The sequence below is a fragment of the Sesamum indicum genome, linkage group LG5, assembly GCF_026168435.1.
Source record: "Sesamum indicum cultivar Baizhima isolate 11 linkage group LG5, ASM2616843v1, whole genome shotgun sequence".
Lineage (NCBI taxonomy): Eukaryota > Viridiplantae > Streptophyta > Magnoliopsida > Lamiales > Pedaliaceae > Sesamum > Sesamum indicum.
The window spans coordinates 3,982,529-3,996,976 of record NC_142661.1 but is presented as its reverse complement, the minus strand read 5'-3'; the positions used below and the strand labels follow the sequence as shown (position 1 = coordinate 3,996,976).

General features: G+C 38.3%; 2 protein-coding genes across 2 annotated transcripts; one reads left to right on the top strand and one right to left on the bottom strand.

The window, feature by feature from the left end:
• Positions 1-8,722: 8,722 nt before the first annotated feature.
• LOC105162454 (glucan endo-1,3-beta-glucosidase 8) lies at positions 8,723-12,115 on the top strand. The gene is made up of 2 exons (XM_011080473.3): positions 8,723-9,537; positions 10,853-12,115. Exons 1-2 carry the CDS (start codon positions 9,200-9,202, stop codon positions 11,949-11,951), a joined length of 1,437 nt encoding a protein of 478 aa, XP_011078775.1. The 5' UTR covers positions 8,723-9,199; the 3' UTR covers positions 11,952-12,115.
• Positions 12,116-12,669: 554 nt separating this feature from the next.
• On the bottom strand, positions 12,670-14,247 carry PNSB2 (NDH-dependent cyclic electron flow 1). Its single transcript, XM_011080474.3, has 3 exons — positions 13,655-14,247; positions 13,115-13,561; positions 12,670-13,004 (listed from the first exon to the last, which is right to left on the bottom strand). Exons 1-3 carry the CDS (start codon positions 14,027-14,029, stop codon positions 12,804-12,806), a joined length of 1,023 nt encoding a protein of 340 aa, XP_011078776.1. The 5' UTR covers positions 14,030-14,247; the 3' UTR covers positions 12,670-12,803.
• Between the last annotated feature and the right edge of the window lie 201 nt (positions 14,248-14,448).

Genomic DNA, 14,448 nt, shown 5'->3' with positions numbered 1-14,448 from the left:
CTTGAGGTTGTTCACGTTCCATGGTCGGGATAGGGTGTGTCCTTCCCTCCCCATCTTGTAACTCATAAACCCCTTACCCCAATACTCTGGTGACTTTATACGGCACTTCCCAATTAAGGTCTAATTTTCCATTCAATTTTAAAGCATCTACCCTTCAAAGTACCAAATCTCCTACCTGCAAATTTCGGCATTTTACCCACTTCTTGTGGGCACTAATCATCATACCTTTGTATTGTTGAATCTAGAGAAAAGCCTTCTCCCAAAGTTCTTCAATATGGTTGAAATTTTCTCTAAGGAGATCATTGTTACTCTCTTCCCAGTAGTGTATGATTTGGTGATAGGGCATTTCCATTTCTATACGGATGATAGCTTGTGTCCATTGGGGTGGTTCAGTAAATCTAGATAACACTAGTTAATTCTTCTGCCCCGTTCTATTCTAGTTCGTTCCGACCTCTTCCTAATTCCTTGTATCTGTACACGATTAGTGATTTCTACTAGTCCATTGGCCTGTAGATGAGCTACAGAGGTGGATCTTTACTTGATATGTAAACTCTTACACCAGGCTTGCATTTTACGCCCTTAAATTATCGACCATTATCTAAAATTATTTCTCGGGGGAGCTTAAAGCGATAGATGATATTTTTTCATATAAACTTTATAGCTTCCCCCTCAGTGATTCGTGCAAGGGGCTCTACTTCCACCCATTTCATAAAATAGGGCCACCAATAGAAATTTACTCTGGCTTGAGTCTAAGTAAAAATGCCCCACTATGTCCATTCTCCACTAGGAGAATGGAGACAGGAAAAGCAAGGTGGTGAAAGGTTTCGTTGGCTGGTGGATGAGAGCAAAATGTCTTTAGCACAGATCACATTTGCTTACTGGTTGCTTAGCATCCTTTTTCATGGTGGGCTAAAAGTATCCGATCCTTAAAGCTTTATTAATCAAGACCAAAGTCCCCACATGGCCCCACAACGGCCCTTGTGGATTTCTTTTCAACAATTGCAATCCCTCTTCTCGGGACAGACATCTTAGCAGGGGGTGTATGAAAAATTTCCTGTAAAGAGTGTCTCCTAGCAGTAACAAATGGGTGGCTCAAATCTTGAGTCGGGCTGCCTCCCAACGGTCTATTGGAGGAAAGCACTAACCAATTTAGATAAATATCAACTTTAGTACTTTCTTCCCATGGGATCTGCACAAGTTGGAGCTTTCAAACTTCATTTTTAATTTCTATGCTCGTTGTAGGTATTGAATCATGTTATCCTCCTTAGCTTCATATACTCCTTCTACCTGCTTGACTATAAGCTGGGAATCCAAGTAGGCTTTTGGTGTTTAGCCCAGCTTCATAGGCCATTCTCATACCCATTGCAATAGCTTCATATTCAGCTTCATTATTTGAGGCTTTGAAATCAAAATTGGACGGCGAATTCCATATCCTCCCCTGGTGTCAATGGCCGCCCGCGCACTCCCTTGACGTGCATTTCGGTCACTCAACCATTCTACATGGCCGACTAATCAACCTTCGCCGACATACGCTAGACTTCCGCAGTCTTAGAGTTTTAGGTATTGGTCTTTTACTTTGCTTTGTTATTTTACTTTATGTTGTTTAGATTGCTTAGGGGACGTTAGGCCTCCTAATGTACGTTTTTTAATCTTTTTAATGTCTACTGCTTTCAATAGGATTTATATTTTTAAGCCTATTATAGAGGGGGGGGAATGAGTTCAAAAAGCTTGGTTTAGTGAGGTGTTAGAGTCCCCCTCAAGGCGATCCCCTTGCTCTAGCATCGTTGTCTATTGTATACGCACTTTTCAGTTAATGCAATCCACTTTCTAAAATTGTGTGTTCAAATTGCTGTCATTGTTGTTGTTGCTTTCGTATTGTGATTTCGGTTGGTGCGTTGCGTTAGTACCGAGCGGGAGTGTTTGTTGCGATTGGTGAAAGTAGTCGGCGGACTACTAGCCACACGGTGCTCCTTTCTGCGCATTGCGGAAAGCGCCTCGTGAGAGGTGGTATCAGAGCCTCGTGCCGAGATGGGGGTGAGGTGGGTTGCGGCAACCCAAGCAAATCCTGCTGCAAGAGTTTCGGGGCAAGATGCGGAGAGCCCGCAACATGCAGTTTCACCTAGTGAGCGAGCTGAGAACCCGGAGGACGGACATTCCTGGTTGACTGAATTGGAGGAGAAGGTCTCTTCCCTAGAATCTGAGATCACAGTGCTGAATTTGGACCTGGACGAATGTCGGCAGATGATCTAAGAGATGGATGGTGCCTTTGGAGGTGATGGTTTCACTGGTATGCGGTGTGATATGGAACAAATGTCTATTCAGATAGGTCCACTCCAACGTGCAGTGAGTAACGCCCCTGTTGTTGCTCATGACCCCGATGCTAGGCTTCGGATTCCCGAACCGAAAGCCTATAGCCGTGCTCGTGATGCGAAGGAGGTCGAGAACTTCCTCTTTGACATGGAACGGTACTTCCTTGCAGCAGACGTGCAGGAAAAGGCAAGGAAGGTGTCGACTGCAACCATGTATCTGACTGGTGATGCCAAGTTGTGGTGGCATACCAAGTATGCGGAGATACAAACCCATCAAGTGCGACTTGATACATGGGCCCTTCTTCGGGAGGCGATCCGAGAGCAGTTCTTCACGGAGAACGTCGAGTACAATGCCAGGCGGGCATTGCGGAAGCTGAAGCATACAGGTTTCGTGCGGGAATATGTGAAAGCTTTCTCAGCGTTGATGCTGAATATCCGAGACATGTCGAAGAAGGATAAGCTGTTCACTTTCATGGAAGGTTTAAAACCGTGTGCTCGTTTTGAGTTGCAATGCCAACGGGTGACTGATTTGAGTTCGGTTATGACAGCGGCTGAACGCTTGGCAGATTTTAACCCAAAGACTCGGAGGGACAGACAGGCAGCGCCTAGCCCTTCACAGAATAAGCCGGGTGGGAGAGAGAAGACCCATGCTCAGAGTAGCTCACAGGACAGTTCAGGCAGGACAGGCCCCAGGAGAACAGGCAGGGGGCACCGTAAAGGAGCAGCGGGTGCTTCCTATGCGATGGTCCGCATAGATTTCGGTAAAATCAATGCCTTCTTTTTGTGTGAAACCTTTTGCAGTTATCCATTCTTTGGAATTTGAACTTTCAATAGCTTCTTCATAAGGGCTAGGTTCTATATTTTCAGCATTTAGAGCTAAGTGATAGTCTTTAAACTTATAAAGAATCCTACGTTCCCTAGGTTCTCTATCTCTTACTAACTGGTAAGTGTTTGGATTTTCATTTTCAAGTTTTTCATTGTTATTCTCATCTTGATTTTCTTCTCTATTTACTATTTCTTCCCCTTGTTGGTTATCCTGATTGCTAGGTTCCACCTTATTAAAGGTATTTTCAATATTAAAATCTTCAGTATTTTTAGAGGAAGTGTTTAAACATGGCATTTCAGATTCATTAAAAATCACATCTCTGCTAACTACAATTAAAAACCAGGTTGATTCTTAAGCCATAATCTATATCCTTTTACTCCAGGTGGATAACCAATAAATACACATTTTTGGGATCTAGGATCCAGTTTATCACCATTATTATGACAGAAAGCAGTACATCCAAAAATGCGCAGAGAAGTAAAATCAACATCAGAATTTGTCCGTACTTTTTCAGGAATATTTCCAAGTAAAGGCACAGAAGGTGATCTGTTTATTAAATATGCTGCAGTTAACAGAGCTTCTCCCCAAAAAGTTTTAGGCAAACCAGAACTGATTAAAAGACATCTTACTTTGTTTAACAAAGTCCTATTCATTCTCTCAGCTACCCCGTTTTGTTGAGAAGTATATGGTGTAGTTTTGTGTCTTTTAATACCATACTTATTACATAATTCAGAAAACTGTTTGTTGCAAGACTCCAAACCATTATCAGTCCTTAAAGCTTTAAGCTTATGACCCATTTGGTTTTCAACCAGGTTTTTCCAGTTCTGAAATTTTTCAAAAACATCAGATTTTTGCTTCATAAGAAAAACAAATACTTTTCTAGAGTAATTATCTATAATAGAGAGAAAATACTTATTACCCCCATGTGTACTTACATTAGCAAGACCCCATACATCTGCATGTACATATTCTAGGATGCATTTTGAGGAAGTGGGAGATGGGTATGAGGAAGTAGGAAAATGTACTTTGTGTTGTTTTCCTAATATGCAATCATCACAAAAATTCAAAACAGAGGGTTTTTCATGTAAGAAACCATTTTTGTGTAATAACTCAAGTCCCCTAAAACTGATATGACCCAATCTTTTATGCCAAATTTGGATTTATTTTCTGTGGAGACATTTCCAGAAAAAGAATCATACTTGCCAGTGCAATAACTCAATTTTGGAAATGTCTCCATTTTTTGTGTAATAACTCAATTTTGGATTTATTTTCTGTGGAGACATTTCCTTTTCATATGACAGAATTTTTGGATTTAAAATTAATCAAAATCTCTTTGTAAGGTGTCATATGAAAAGTACATCTAGAATCCACAAGCCATTCAAATTTGTTTAAAGAATTTTCAACAAAATTTACATCAGATACCATATAAACTTTATCAGTAGTTTCTTCTGAAACATTAGCAGATTCATTATTTTGTTGATTCTTTTTAGATTTCTTACAATCCTTAATAAAGTGACCTCTTCCTCCACAGTTATAACACCTAAAATCCTTTTTGGTGTTTTTATCTTCATCTCTTTTATTATTGTTATTATTATTGTTATGTCTATTTCTAGAAGGACTTCTTCCCCTACTTCTGCTGCGACTTTTACTGTATTTTCTGAACTTAGAATTATTATTATTATTCCTAGTTTTAGGTCTCCCTCTTACAAAATTTACTTCATTATTACTACTACTAGGAGTATTTATTTTTAAATCCATTTCTTTTGATTTTAAACCACTAATAACAGTTTCTAGAGTTACATTATCACGACTATATTTTATTGCTGCCTTAACATCACCATAAGACTCGGGTATAGCATTTAATAAAACTATAGGGGTATAATCATCTATATTTTTATCTCCAGTCAGTTTTATGTCCTGAATTAATTTAGTAAATTCATCAATATTTTTAGAAAGGTCCAGCTTATATCTAAAAAAATTTTCTAAAAGAAATAATTTACTAGGAAGAGATGTTTCTGTATAAAGTTCCTCTAATTTATTCCAAAGTTCTTTAGCAATGTTTTGTTTTCCAACTTTTCTAATTACAGTATCAGACAGATTTAAAATAATAGAACTATAAGCATATTCATCATTTTCAAGCCGTTTTTCTTCAGAAACAGTTTCAGAGTATTTTCCCTCAATAGCTTTAAAGACCTTTTGTTGTATTAAAATGCCTTTCATTTTCTGTTGCCAAATGGTAAAATCAGATTTTTCATCAAACGGTTGAAGATTATATCCAGAGATTTTTCAGGAAAAACAACAAGTCACTTATAGATCACAGAACAATTTCCAGAAATACACAGAAAACAGAGTACCAACAGAGAACGAGTAACAATATAATATCACAGATTTATAACAGTATATTGCAGGGGCCTTGACTACTTCTCCCACTAGATACCCGACGGCTTCACGAGCCCGGCCAAGGGAGTTTAGCAGTAAGGGTTTGGGGATTTGGGACCGAAAAAATTAAAGGAGTTCAAGAGTTAGAAAGATGTTACCGTGAGTGGCTTTTCAGGCCAGAGACTTAACCCCGCTCTGATACCACTGTTGGATGAGGATCGATCTCCGGCAAAATTACAGTATGAATGATTATAGAAACTTAAAAATAGTTACAAACCTTTCTTATACAAATTACAACAAGCCTATAAAGCAGAAATAAACTTACAAGAAATAAATCGGGGAAATGCAAAATTACAGAGTAAGGGGACATTAACCAGTTCGGAATATTTGGCTCAGAGGCCTAAGACCCAGGGCCTATCAAGGCCTAAGGCCACAACCTTACTCACGGTTGCTTGAATCACACAATAGCCACAAAGGCTTGTAAACCACAAAGGTTACACTCAAAAATCCACCAAGGAATCGCCACAAAGGCTTTAGACAGAAACCACTAAGGTCTCGCCACAAAGGCTTTTTGTTTAGTTTATCAGAGAAAGGAAGAAGACAGAAGAGATGCTTATTTCGTTAATCAAGAGCCAACAAGAATCAGTTATTTAAAGAGGCATGATCCTAATGGCTCATTAACAGCCATTTTTGGAGAATGGAAGAGCACAGAATACAAAGGAGACGAAGAGGACCCAAAGGGTCGTGTGGGAGAAGAAGAAGAAGAGAAATCGGCGAACTAGAAATTAGGGTTCAGAATGAGGGAGAAAGGTTTAAGTAGGGTGGGAACCGGGTCAAACCTTTCCATGGGCCGGGTTGGTGGATAAGTGAGATAATGGGCTTAGTGGATTCAGTCGTCCAGTGAGCAAGGCCCAATCACATTGGTTTGGGCCATATCATTTTACAGTTGACATGGATAAGCCTCCACCAAATCCGTAAAAAATCTTGTAGATTGTGTCTGTTGGGGCCTCTTGTTATTGTGAGCCTCCTCGTTGGATATGCTCCCAAATTCCTAAAGAGTGGTTCGAAGGGTGAGGGAATTTGCCTAGATCATTGGGGCTCTTACGTGGTTGAGCTGCCTCCAAGTGGTCAAATGGTCTTCTGCCAATTGCACATGTGGGCATATTGGTGCCAAGGTGGCAACCACGTCACCCTTTACTATGAGCTTTATGGGTGTACAACCAAGCCTTTGCTATAGTGCACTTCTCTTTCTCGAGGTCTTGGGCAAGGGGCTATTTTTCCTTGGGTCATTCTTTAGTACTTTATTGGGTTTCATTCGAATTGTACTTCCTCTTGGATTGGGTGCATTTTTGAGGCATCACACGTAATTAGAATTTGTTCCAAAATAAAAAGAAGAAAAGGCACATAATTAGAATCTAAGAAAAGTAAGAAATACTCGTAGCTTTCTAGAGGATGGTGGTGTGCAGTGCACAGAGCAAAATAAAGTGTTGTATAATGTCTGGGCACCGGCCAAACCGCCCATGTCCTCTATTCAGTCATTCTCACTTGTACCAGGGTACCCTCTTTGTTTTATTTTATTTTATTTTTTCGTAGTGGAAATTGGCAAGGTTGACGTTCAAAGGTTCAATAAATATGTGAATCTTGGATCTTGGGAGAGGAGGACAAAAGCGGAAAAAAATATGTAAAAATGTGGAGCAGAACGCGAACTCCGTAAAAATGTATTGGAATGGATAGAGGAACGTGTTGAGGTGTCAGTGAGTCAGGTGGTGCCAAACTTCAGCTTAATATAAAACTAAACAAGTTCCAGCACTATACTTGTAAGAATGATATTCAAAGTTGAATGTCAAAATGATTAAAATATTTTATAGGATATTTCAAAGTTTATATAAATTTTAAAAAAAATATTTGACATACTTTTTAGAAAAAACAAATAAGATTTAAAAAAAAAAGGATGTGGTTTTTTTTATAAAAAAATTAATTTTACTCAACTTTTTTAAAATATCTAGTAAATTTTATGAGATTAATATTTCATACAACAAATATATCACATGGTTTTGTCTATATTCCATTTGTTTTCTCATTTTTAGTATATTTATGGCTCATATGTTTAAACTTATTTAGTACGTTTTATTTTAGTCATAATAGTGGATGATAATTTTATTTGTACTTAATTTCAAACAATTTTATTTTATATTTAATTTTTCTTGTACTCAAAGAGGAGAAAGTGCTTATTTGTTTAATAATAAATTGTTATAATTACACAAAAATAAAATTGCTATTGATATTATATATATTAAAAAGAAAATATAGATTCTAAACATTATAAATTATATGACAAAAAATAATCTTTGCAATTACAAAATAAAATATCAAATATGTATTTATGTTAATATTCAATTAACATGAATGTACATATATATTATTTTATTATAAAATTTTAGAGTATTTCATCAATTTTTTTGTTTTTATAAACAAAGTAATTATTATATTTGTATTGGAATTAAATTAATGTTTAATATCCATAAAAGTATTTTAAAAAGATTTAAATACAAAATATATCGAAAAAATAATTATGTAGTTGATTTTAGTGGTATCATGTTATTTTTTATCATCTGCTAATATAAGAATTTAATACGTCAAATACTTTAATAATTTATAAGAGGTAAAAATATTTTATAAAATATACAAATTTATAAGAATTTTTAAATAAATTTAGGCAAAGAACCTCTTAATTGAAATTGTTTACTGTTTTGTATGATTACTTGTTTTGTCTATATCTCTTTTTCTATATATAGACAGATAGATAGATAGATATTGTGTGTGAAAAAAATAGCCGTTGGTGCTACCCTTTTCATCTTGATTTCCAGTTTTCATATTTCAAAATTGAAATGTGAAGCGTGATGATGATAAGTTAAAGAAGAGAGAGTGGGCCTCCCTGAGCCTGACCTGTAACCTGTTCTGATTTGGTTGAGCTTTTCTCTGAGAGCCTCATCATCTCACTCACCATGCAATTTCGGCGCACAAACCACACACACAAACATATGTGTAATATATCTGTCAATATCAATACAAGTTTGAATAAAAATCCAATCTTGCACTCCTGTCCTACCCCCTCAAAATTCATCCTAATTATTCCATTTTTTAATCACTATTCCAATTCCAATTCCAACCACCACTACTTTGAAATCTGGTTTAAAAACCGGCTCGCCTCCAAATTTTGAACTCACCTTTCATCATTCATGCCTCATTGTTTCTATTTTTATCTTGTTGGAACAACTGCTGTTTCTTACAAGAAGGAAGGGTCGTGGGTTCCTACTCCTACTCCTTGTTCAAACTACCGCAACCCCATACCTAAATTCTCTCCCCCAGTCCCCACTACTCCCTCATCGTTTATACACCACTTTATACTTCTGCCTTTTTATAGTTCCCATAAAGTGAGAGCTCCCCACATTCATATATTCAGAATAAACCTCCTCCTTTTCTCTTTTCCTTTCTGAAAAATTTTCCCTGCGGCGAAGCCAACATCTATTCCCTTCCTTTTTATTGGAGATTCTCTTCATCCACGTAATCTAGTGCAGCTTCGCTGGGGGAAATAATACTTAGATTTGGCATAAACAATTGCTTTTTACTCGCTCCTTCCTGGAGAAAAAGAGGGAAAAGCTCCGATTTTTTTATCTAACAAATAATGTCAAGATTTTGTCTTTTCATCTATTTATTATTGTTTTGTGGTGTTCTGTATAAAGGGCTTGTTGTTGAAAGCCTTGGTGTGAACTGGGGTACCATGGCCACCCACAAGTTGCCGCCCAAAGTGGTGGTGCAAATGCTCACCGACAACGGAATAAAGAAGGTGAAGCTATTCGATGCAGATCAGTCGACCATGAGCGCTTTGGCTGGCACTGGTGTTGAAGTCATGGTTGCAATCCCCAATGACCAGCTTTCTGCTATGGGCAGTTACGATCGAGCCAAGGAATGGGTCAAGCGCAATATCACCCGATACAATTTCAATGGCGGTGTAACAATCAAGTATGACTTTTTCTCTCTACTTCTTTCCTTTCTTATATATCACATTTTAAAGCAAAAAAAAGTAATCTATGCGTTCCTTTATTGGATCTGATTTTTGACTAATTAAAATGTTGGAGGATTCGTTACCACATCCGTCGAAAATATGAGAGAGGAAATTGATTCTGTATCTTTCTTGCTGATAGAATTTAGGGTAACTATGCCCGTTTTTAAGCATGTCAACTTACCCTCTCGTCTTTACAATATTTTACACTTTGCCATTCAAGAAGGACATAGTTCGGACGGGTGAAATGTAATTTACCCTAGAATTTAGAATCAGTGCATCTCAATTGCATCGTCTCTGGGGATTATTTTTGTTCATTAGTTTGCTAACTTGTAATATTTAATTTGGAATGCTGTTATTACTTCACACTCAGACATTCTTAAGAATTTCCTGGAATTCAGGAAGTTGAAGATGCTCTATTCTTTTTTGCCATGTTGAATTGGCTACAAGTAGGAACTTGGTATAAATATATTTAGTCGATATATTGAGCCAAACCAGTTAAAAATTTGTCTTCCTGTTCTGAGCCTATTTGGAACACCTCGTTTCTCTCCTATTGCAATATATCCTATTCTAAACTTTTATAGACACGTAAATATGCTGCTCATCAACGCCAGTCAAGTGGATTATAAACCTTTAATATCATACATGGCAATGTGTGCATTTCACTTGACAACATCATCATATTCCAACCTGATGGTTCTTAACACTTGGGTTCCGCTATAAGTGGGTGGCATGAAATGGCCACACATTTACATGGACACTCTCTGAAAATTAATGCATAATGGCAGAGGAGAGGCGATAATAGTTGCCTCACCCATTAATTTTGAGGGACTTGTGGCGTGTCTCTACTTGCCGAGTGTAACATTACATATGTTCTGTGGTAATGGAGATATGAAACCTCCATTACTGTAGCATGCGACTTTTCCAAATGAATCCCCAACCTAAAAAATTAAAATTAAGCATCTGTTAGATCAATGATATGTTTGGTTTTAATTATCATACATATTTGTTCAGAAAACTATTCAGATAACGCTGTATTCAAGAATAATGGTATAATGCTTTTCCTTGGCAGCATACATCAGTGTCTAATACAATGTGGAGTGTGTGCACTTAGTTGAGTAATCAGATTCTGCAAAGTGTGCATTTGTTAAGGAATCCTCATTTGTGGTTCCACTGTCAATAGTTTTATTTTACCCAGTTTTGTGGACTGAGTCCATCAGCAGTTGTGGTAGCTTTAATGACATTATTAGTCTTTTAATTGTTCTTTTTGCGCAGATATGTCGCAGTTGGCAACGAACCATTCCTTACATCCTATAACAACTCATTTGTGAACACAACATTCCCAGCTCTTCAGAACATTCAGAACGCCCTAAATGAAGCTGGGGTTGGGGACTCCATTAAAGCAACTGTGCCTTTGAATGCTGATGTTTATGGTTCACCAGAAAACAACCCTGTGCCATCAGCTGGAAGGTTCCGGACAGATATTAGTGATCAAATGAGCCAGATTGTTAAGTTCTTAAACCAAAACAAGGCGCCCTTCACTGTAAACATCTATCCTTTCTTGAGTCTCTATGCTAACGAAAACTTCCCGGTTGATTATGCCTTCTTTGATGGGGTGAGTAATCCCATTGTTGATAATGGAATTTCATACAGCAATGTCTTTGATGCCAATTTTGACACCTTGGTTTCAGCACTAAAAGCACTGGGGTATGGTGATATGACCATTATTGTAGGGGAGGTGGGGTGGCCGACAGATGGAGACAAAAATGCCAACATAAATTATGCTTTGAGGTTCTATCGAGGTCTTTTACCAAGACTTGCAGGAAATAAAGGTACCCCTCTTCGGCCTGGTTATATAGAAGTTTACTTGTTTGGCCTTATTGACGAGGATGCCAAGAGCATAGCTCCAGGTAATTTTGAGCGCCACTGGGGAATCTTCAGGTATGATGGACAACCTAAGTTCCCTATGGACTTGTCTGGACAACAATCAGACAAGTATCTTGTGGGTGCACAGAATGTGAACTACCTTCCTACAAAATGGTGCATGCTTAGGCCAGACGCCAATGACCTAAGCAAACTTGCGGACAATATTAATTATGCTTGTACGTTTTCAGACTGCACAGCGCTTGGTTTTGGTTCTTCCTGCAATGGATTAGATGCCAATGGAAATGCATCGTATGCATTTAATATGTATTTTCAGGTCCAGAATCAAAGAGATTTGACCTGCAATTTTCAGGGTCTAGCCATGGTGACTGATAAAAATATATCTCAGGGGAACTGCAATTTCACCATTCAGATAGCTACCTCATCTTCTTCAAGATTGGCGCAGGTGTCTCTGGCATTTTTGACAGCTATCACTTTACTATTGCTATAGATTCCTTTATGTAGATACCTCACATGAACTACTTTCTATATCCATTTTCAGTTAGTGATTTGTTTTGAGAGTATTGGGTATTGACAGTTGAATCGAATTTACAATAACTTGGGATATTCTTCTCTGTTTAAGAGCATCTATAACAGAAATGAAACATTGATGTGTGTGTTGCTCGTTTTTAGTAGTAGTGAATCTCTCTTTTTTAGGTTGTTTCTTCTTCTATTTATGTGCCGTAAATCCAAAATTGTGCTCTAAGAGGTGCGCCTAGAAGAGAAATGGAAACCTTCATCGTAATTTGAAAAACTCAAAAGACTTGATGATGGGATGGAGGTGTGATTGTGCCAGTGGTCTGTATTGTTCCTAAGCTGTGTCAGCATATTTTGTTATATGGCGATGAGTTGGAGAGCTTCAAGTGGAAAATCTTTGATACAGAGAAGAAATTGAGGGTTGAGAGAGTCCTCAAAGAGAGAACAGACAGACCGTTGTTCTGGTGGCAAAAGCTTATCAGGTGCAGTGTCCACATTAATTTAGGGAATACTCCTCAAAAAGGTGGATTGGAGCTTTTCATAATTCAGGAAGAAGAGGAACAAAAGTTTCAAATCTTTTGTGATAGTAATGATGATGATAATGAATCATTTGGGGAGATGTCAAAACAAAACCATCCTCATCCTGTACACCAAAAAAAAGGAATCAACCCTATCTATCTCAAAACAATCAGTTAGATGGACAAATGCGCAGCCTCAATAAAATCATGATTATTCTTGTGTTGTACAGAAGTAAACGGATGTAGCATCTGCTTTAGCTTGGGAAGAGGGGGAAGAAAATATTGATTGAGGGTTTGAAATGAGAGAATCATAAATTATCGTGCTCTATGACTTGTGCCCCTCTCCACTCTTCACCAGGGTTCAAAGTGAGCGGAACCAAGATGGACGCAGGGCCTGTGCATATAAAATACTCATTCTCATTCCTGTACTTGTCAGAATATGAACCTGGGCTGGACAAGTATATTTCCTCGAAACCCATTCGTATCACTCGAAAGAAGAGTTCACGCCCCTGCAACCAACCAATTCATACATAGCAGAGCCAGAGCCCAGTACTGTATGTTAGTGGAAAACATTTTATTACAGCAGCAGAAATGAAAAAAGCTATCATTATTTCATCACCTGATCAATGGTTTCATATTTTGAAGGCGCGCTCCTATGAAATGGCTTAGATCTTTCTTCTGGTGGGGCAGCGTAAACCCTGCTCACCTTATGCTTTAAAACAGTGATAGGAACATCCTGCACGCTCCATATTCCTGCCTTCTTTTCAGGCTCCCACCCAAAAGAAAACAAACCTGCAGCCTCCTCAACCTTCATAGCTTCACTTGGGGATAAGATTTCAAAAGGTGAAGGAGGAGGAGGGTGGGTGCAGTAAGTGCAGCCCTGCAATCCTTGCACTCCAGCCCCACTTCTGTTCTTGAATTTAAAATGGCTGAGTATAGCAGCACTGCTTAAATTTACAGCCTTTCGCCCCTTGTTCTTCACTATCACTGCTGTGGCCATGCTCAGGGGATAGAGTGACACCACATAGTTTATATCCAGACTCCCTCTGCTGCAGCTCAATTCAACCTGTGGATGAATAAGACCTCCCCTCATTTTACATGTTGTCCAATGGAAACAAGACACCATGAAGCAATTGATTAATTAATTAATTAATAATACCTGGAGAGCATCAATGGAGTCAGAATCAACATCCTTTACGCTCCATTCAGATTCATTGGAATAATTTTGCTGATTGATGACCAAACCAATGCCACCTCTAGAACCATCAAGACTGAAAAGGACCTCCTCATATCCATCATCTTTCCAATACACTTTGGGCTTGTACGAAGTTATATGGGCATTGGGTATCTCAAGTTTCAGCGAGCTCCCATTCCTAACTGTTAGCTCCACACTCGGAATATAATTGGATTCAAAGAATTTAATTCCTTTCCGCCCGAATTTCTGGTCAAGACTCTCAACAGGGGAGGTGGATGTTGAAGCGGAAGCTTTGGGTGTGCAAGTCTTAAGGGGAGAGAAGGGTAGAAGAGAAGCCATTAATGAAGAAGAAGAAGAAGAAGAGATGGAGGGAGGGAAGGAGTGTATAGTTACTTACTGGCCTTGCCACTTGCCAGCCATGAGCGGTGAGCCACCCCACCCCAATCTTTCCTCGCTCCCTTTTATCCTCACTCACTATACTACGTACCTTGATTTTTTTTCCCTTTTGGATAGAATACAGATTGATGCGGCGCCAATCCCATTATTAGCTTTGCCTTTGAGTCCTCAAGTAATATGCATTTTCCACCTCAAAAACGTCTTCCCACTTTTCACCCACCTCCAATTCAATTTGATTGTTGGAGTATTCTGACTGTACAAATGATTTTGTTTATAGTTTTGATTGAGTCACCTTATCACCCAAAAAAGACATGCAAATTACCCATTGCTCAACGAATTTAGGCAACATCATAGTTACGTTT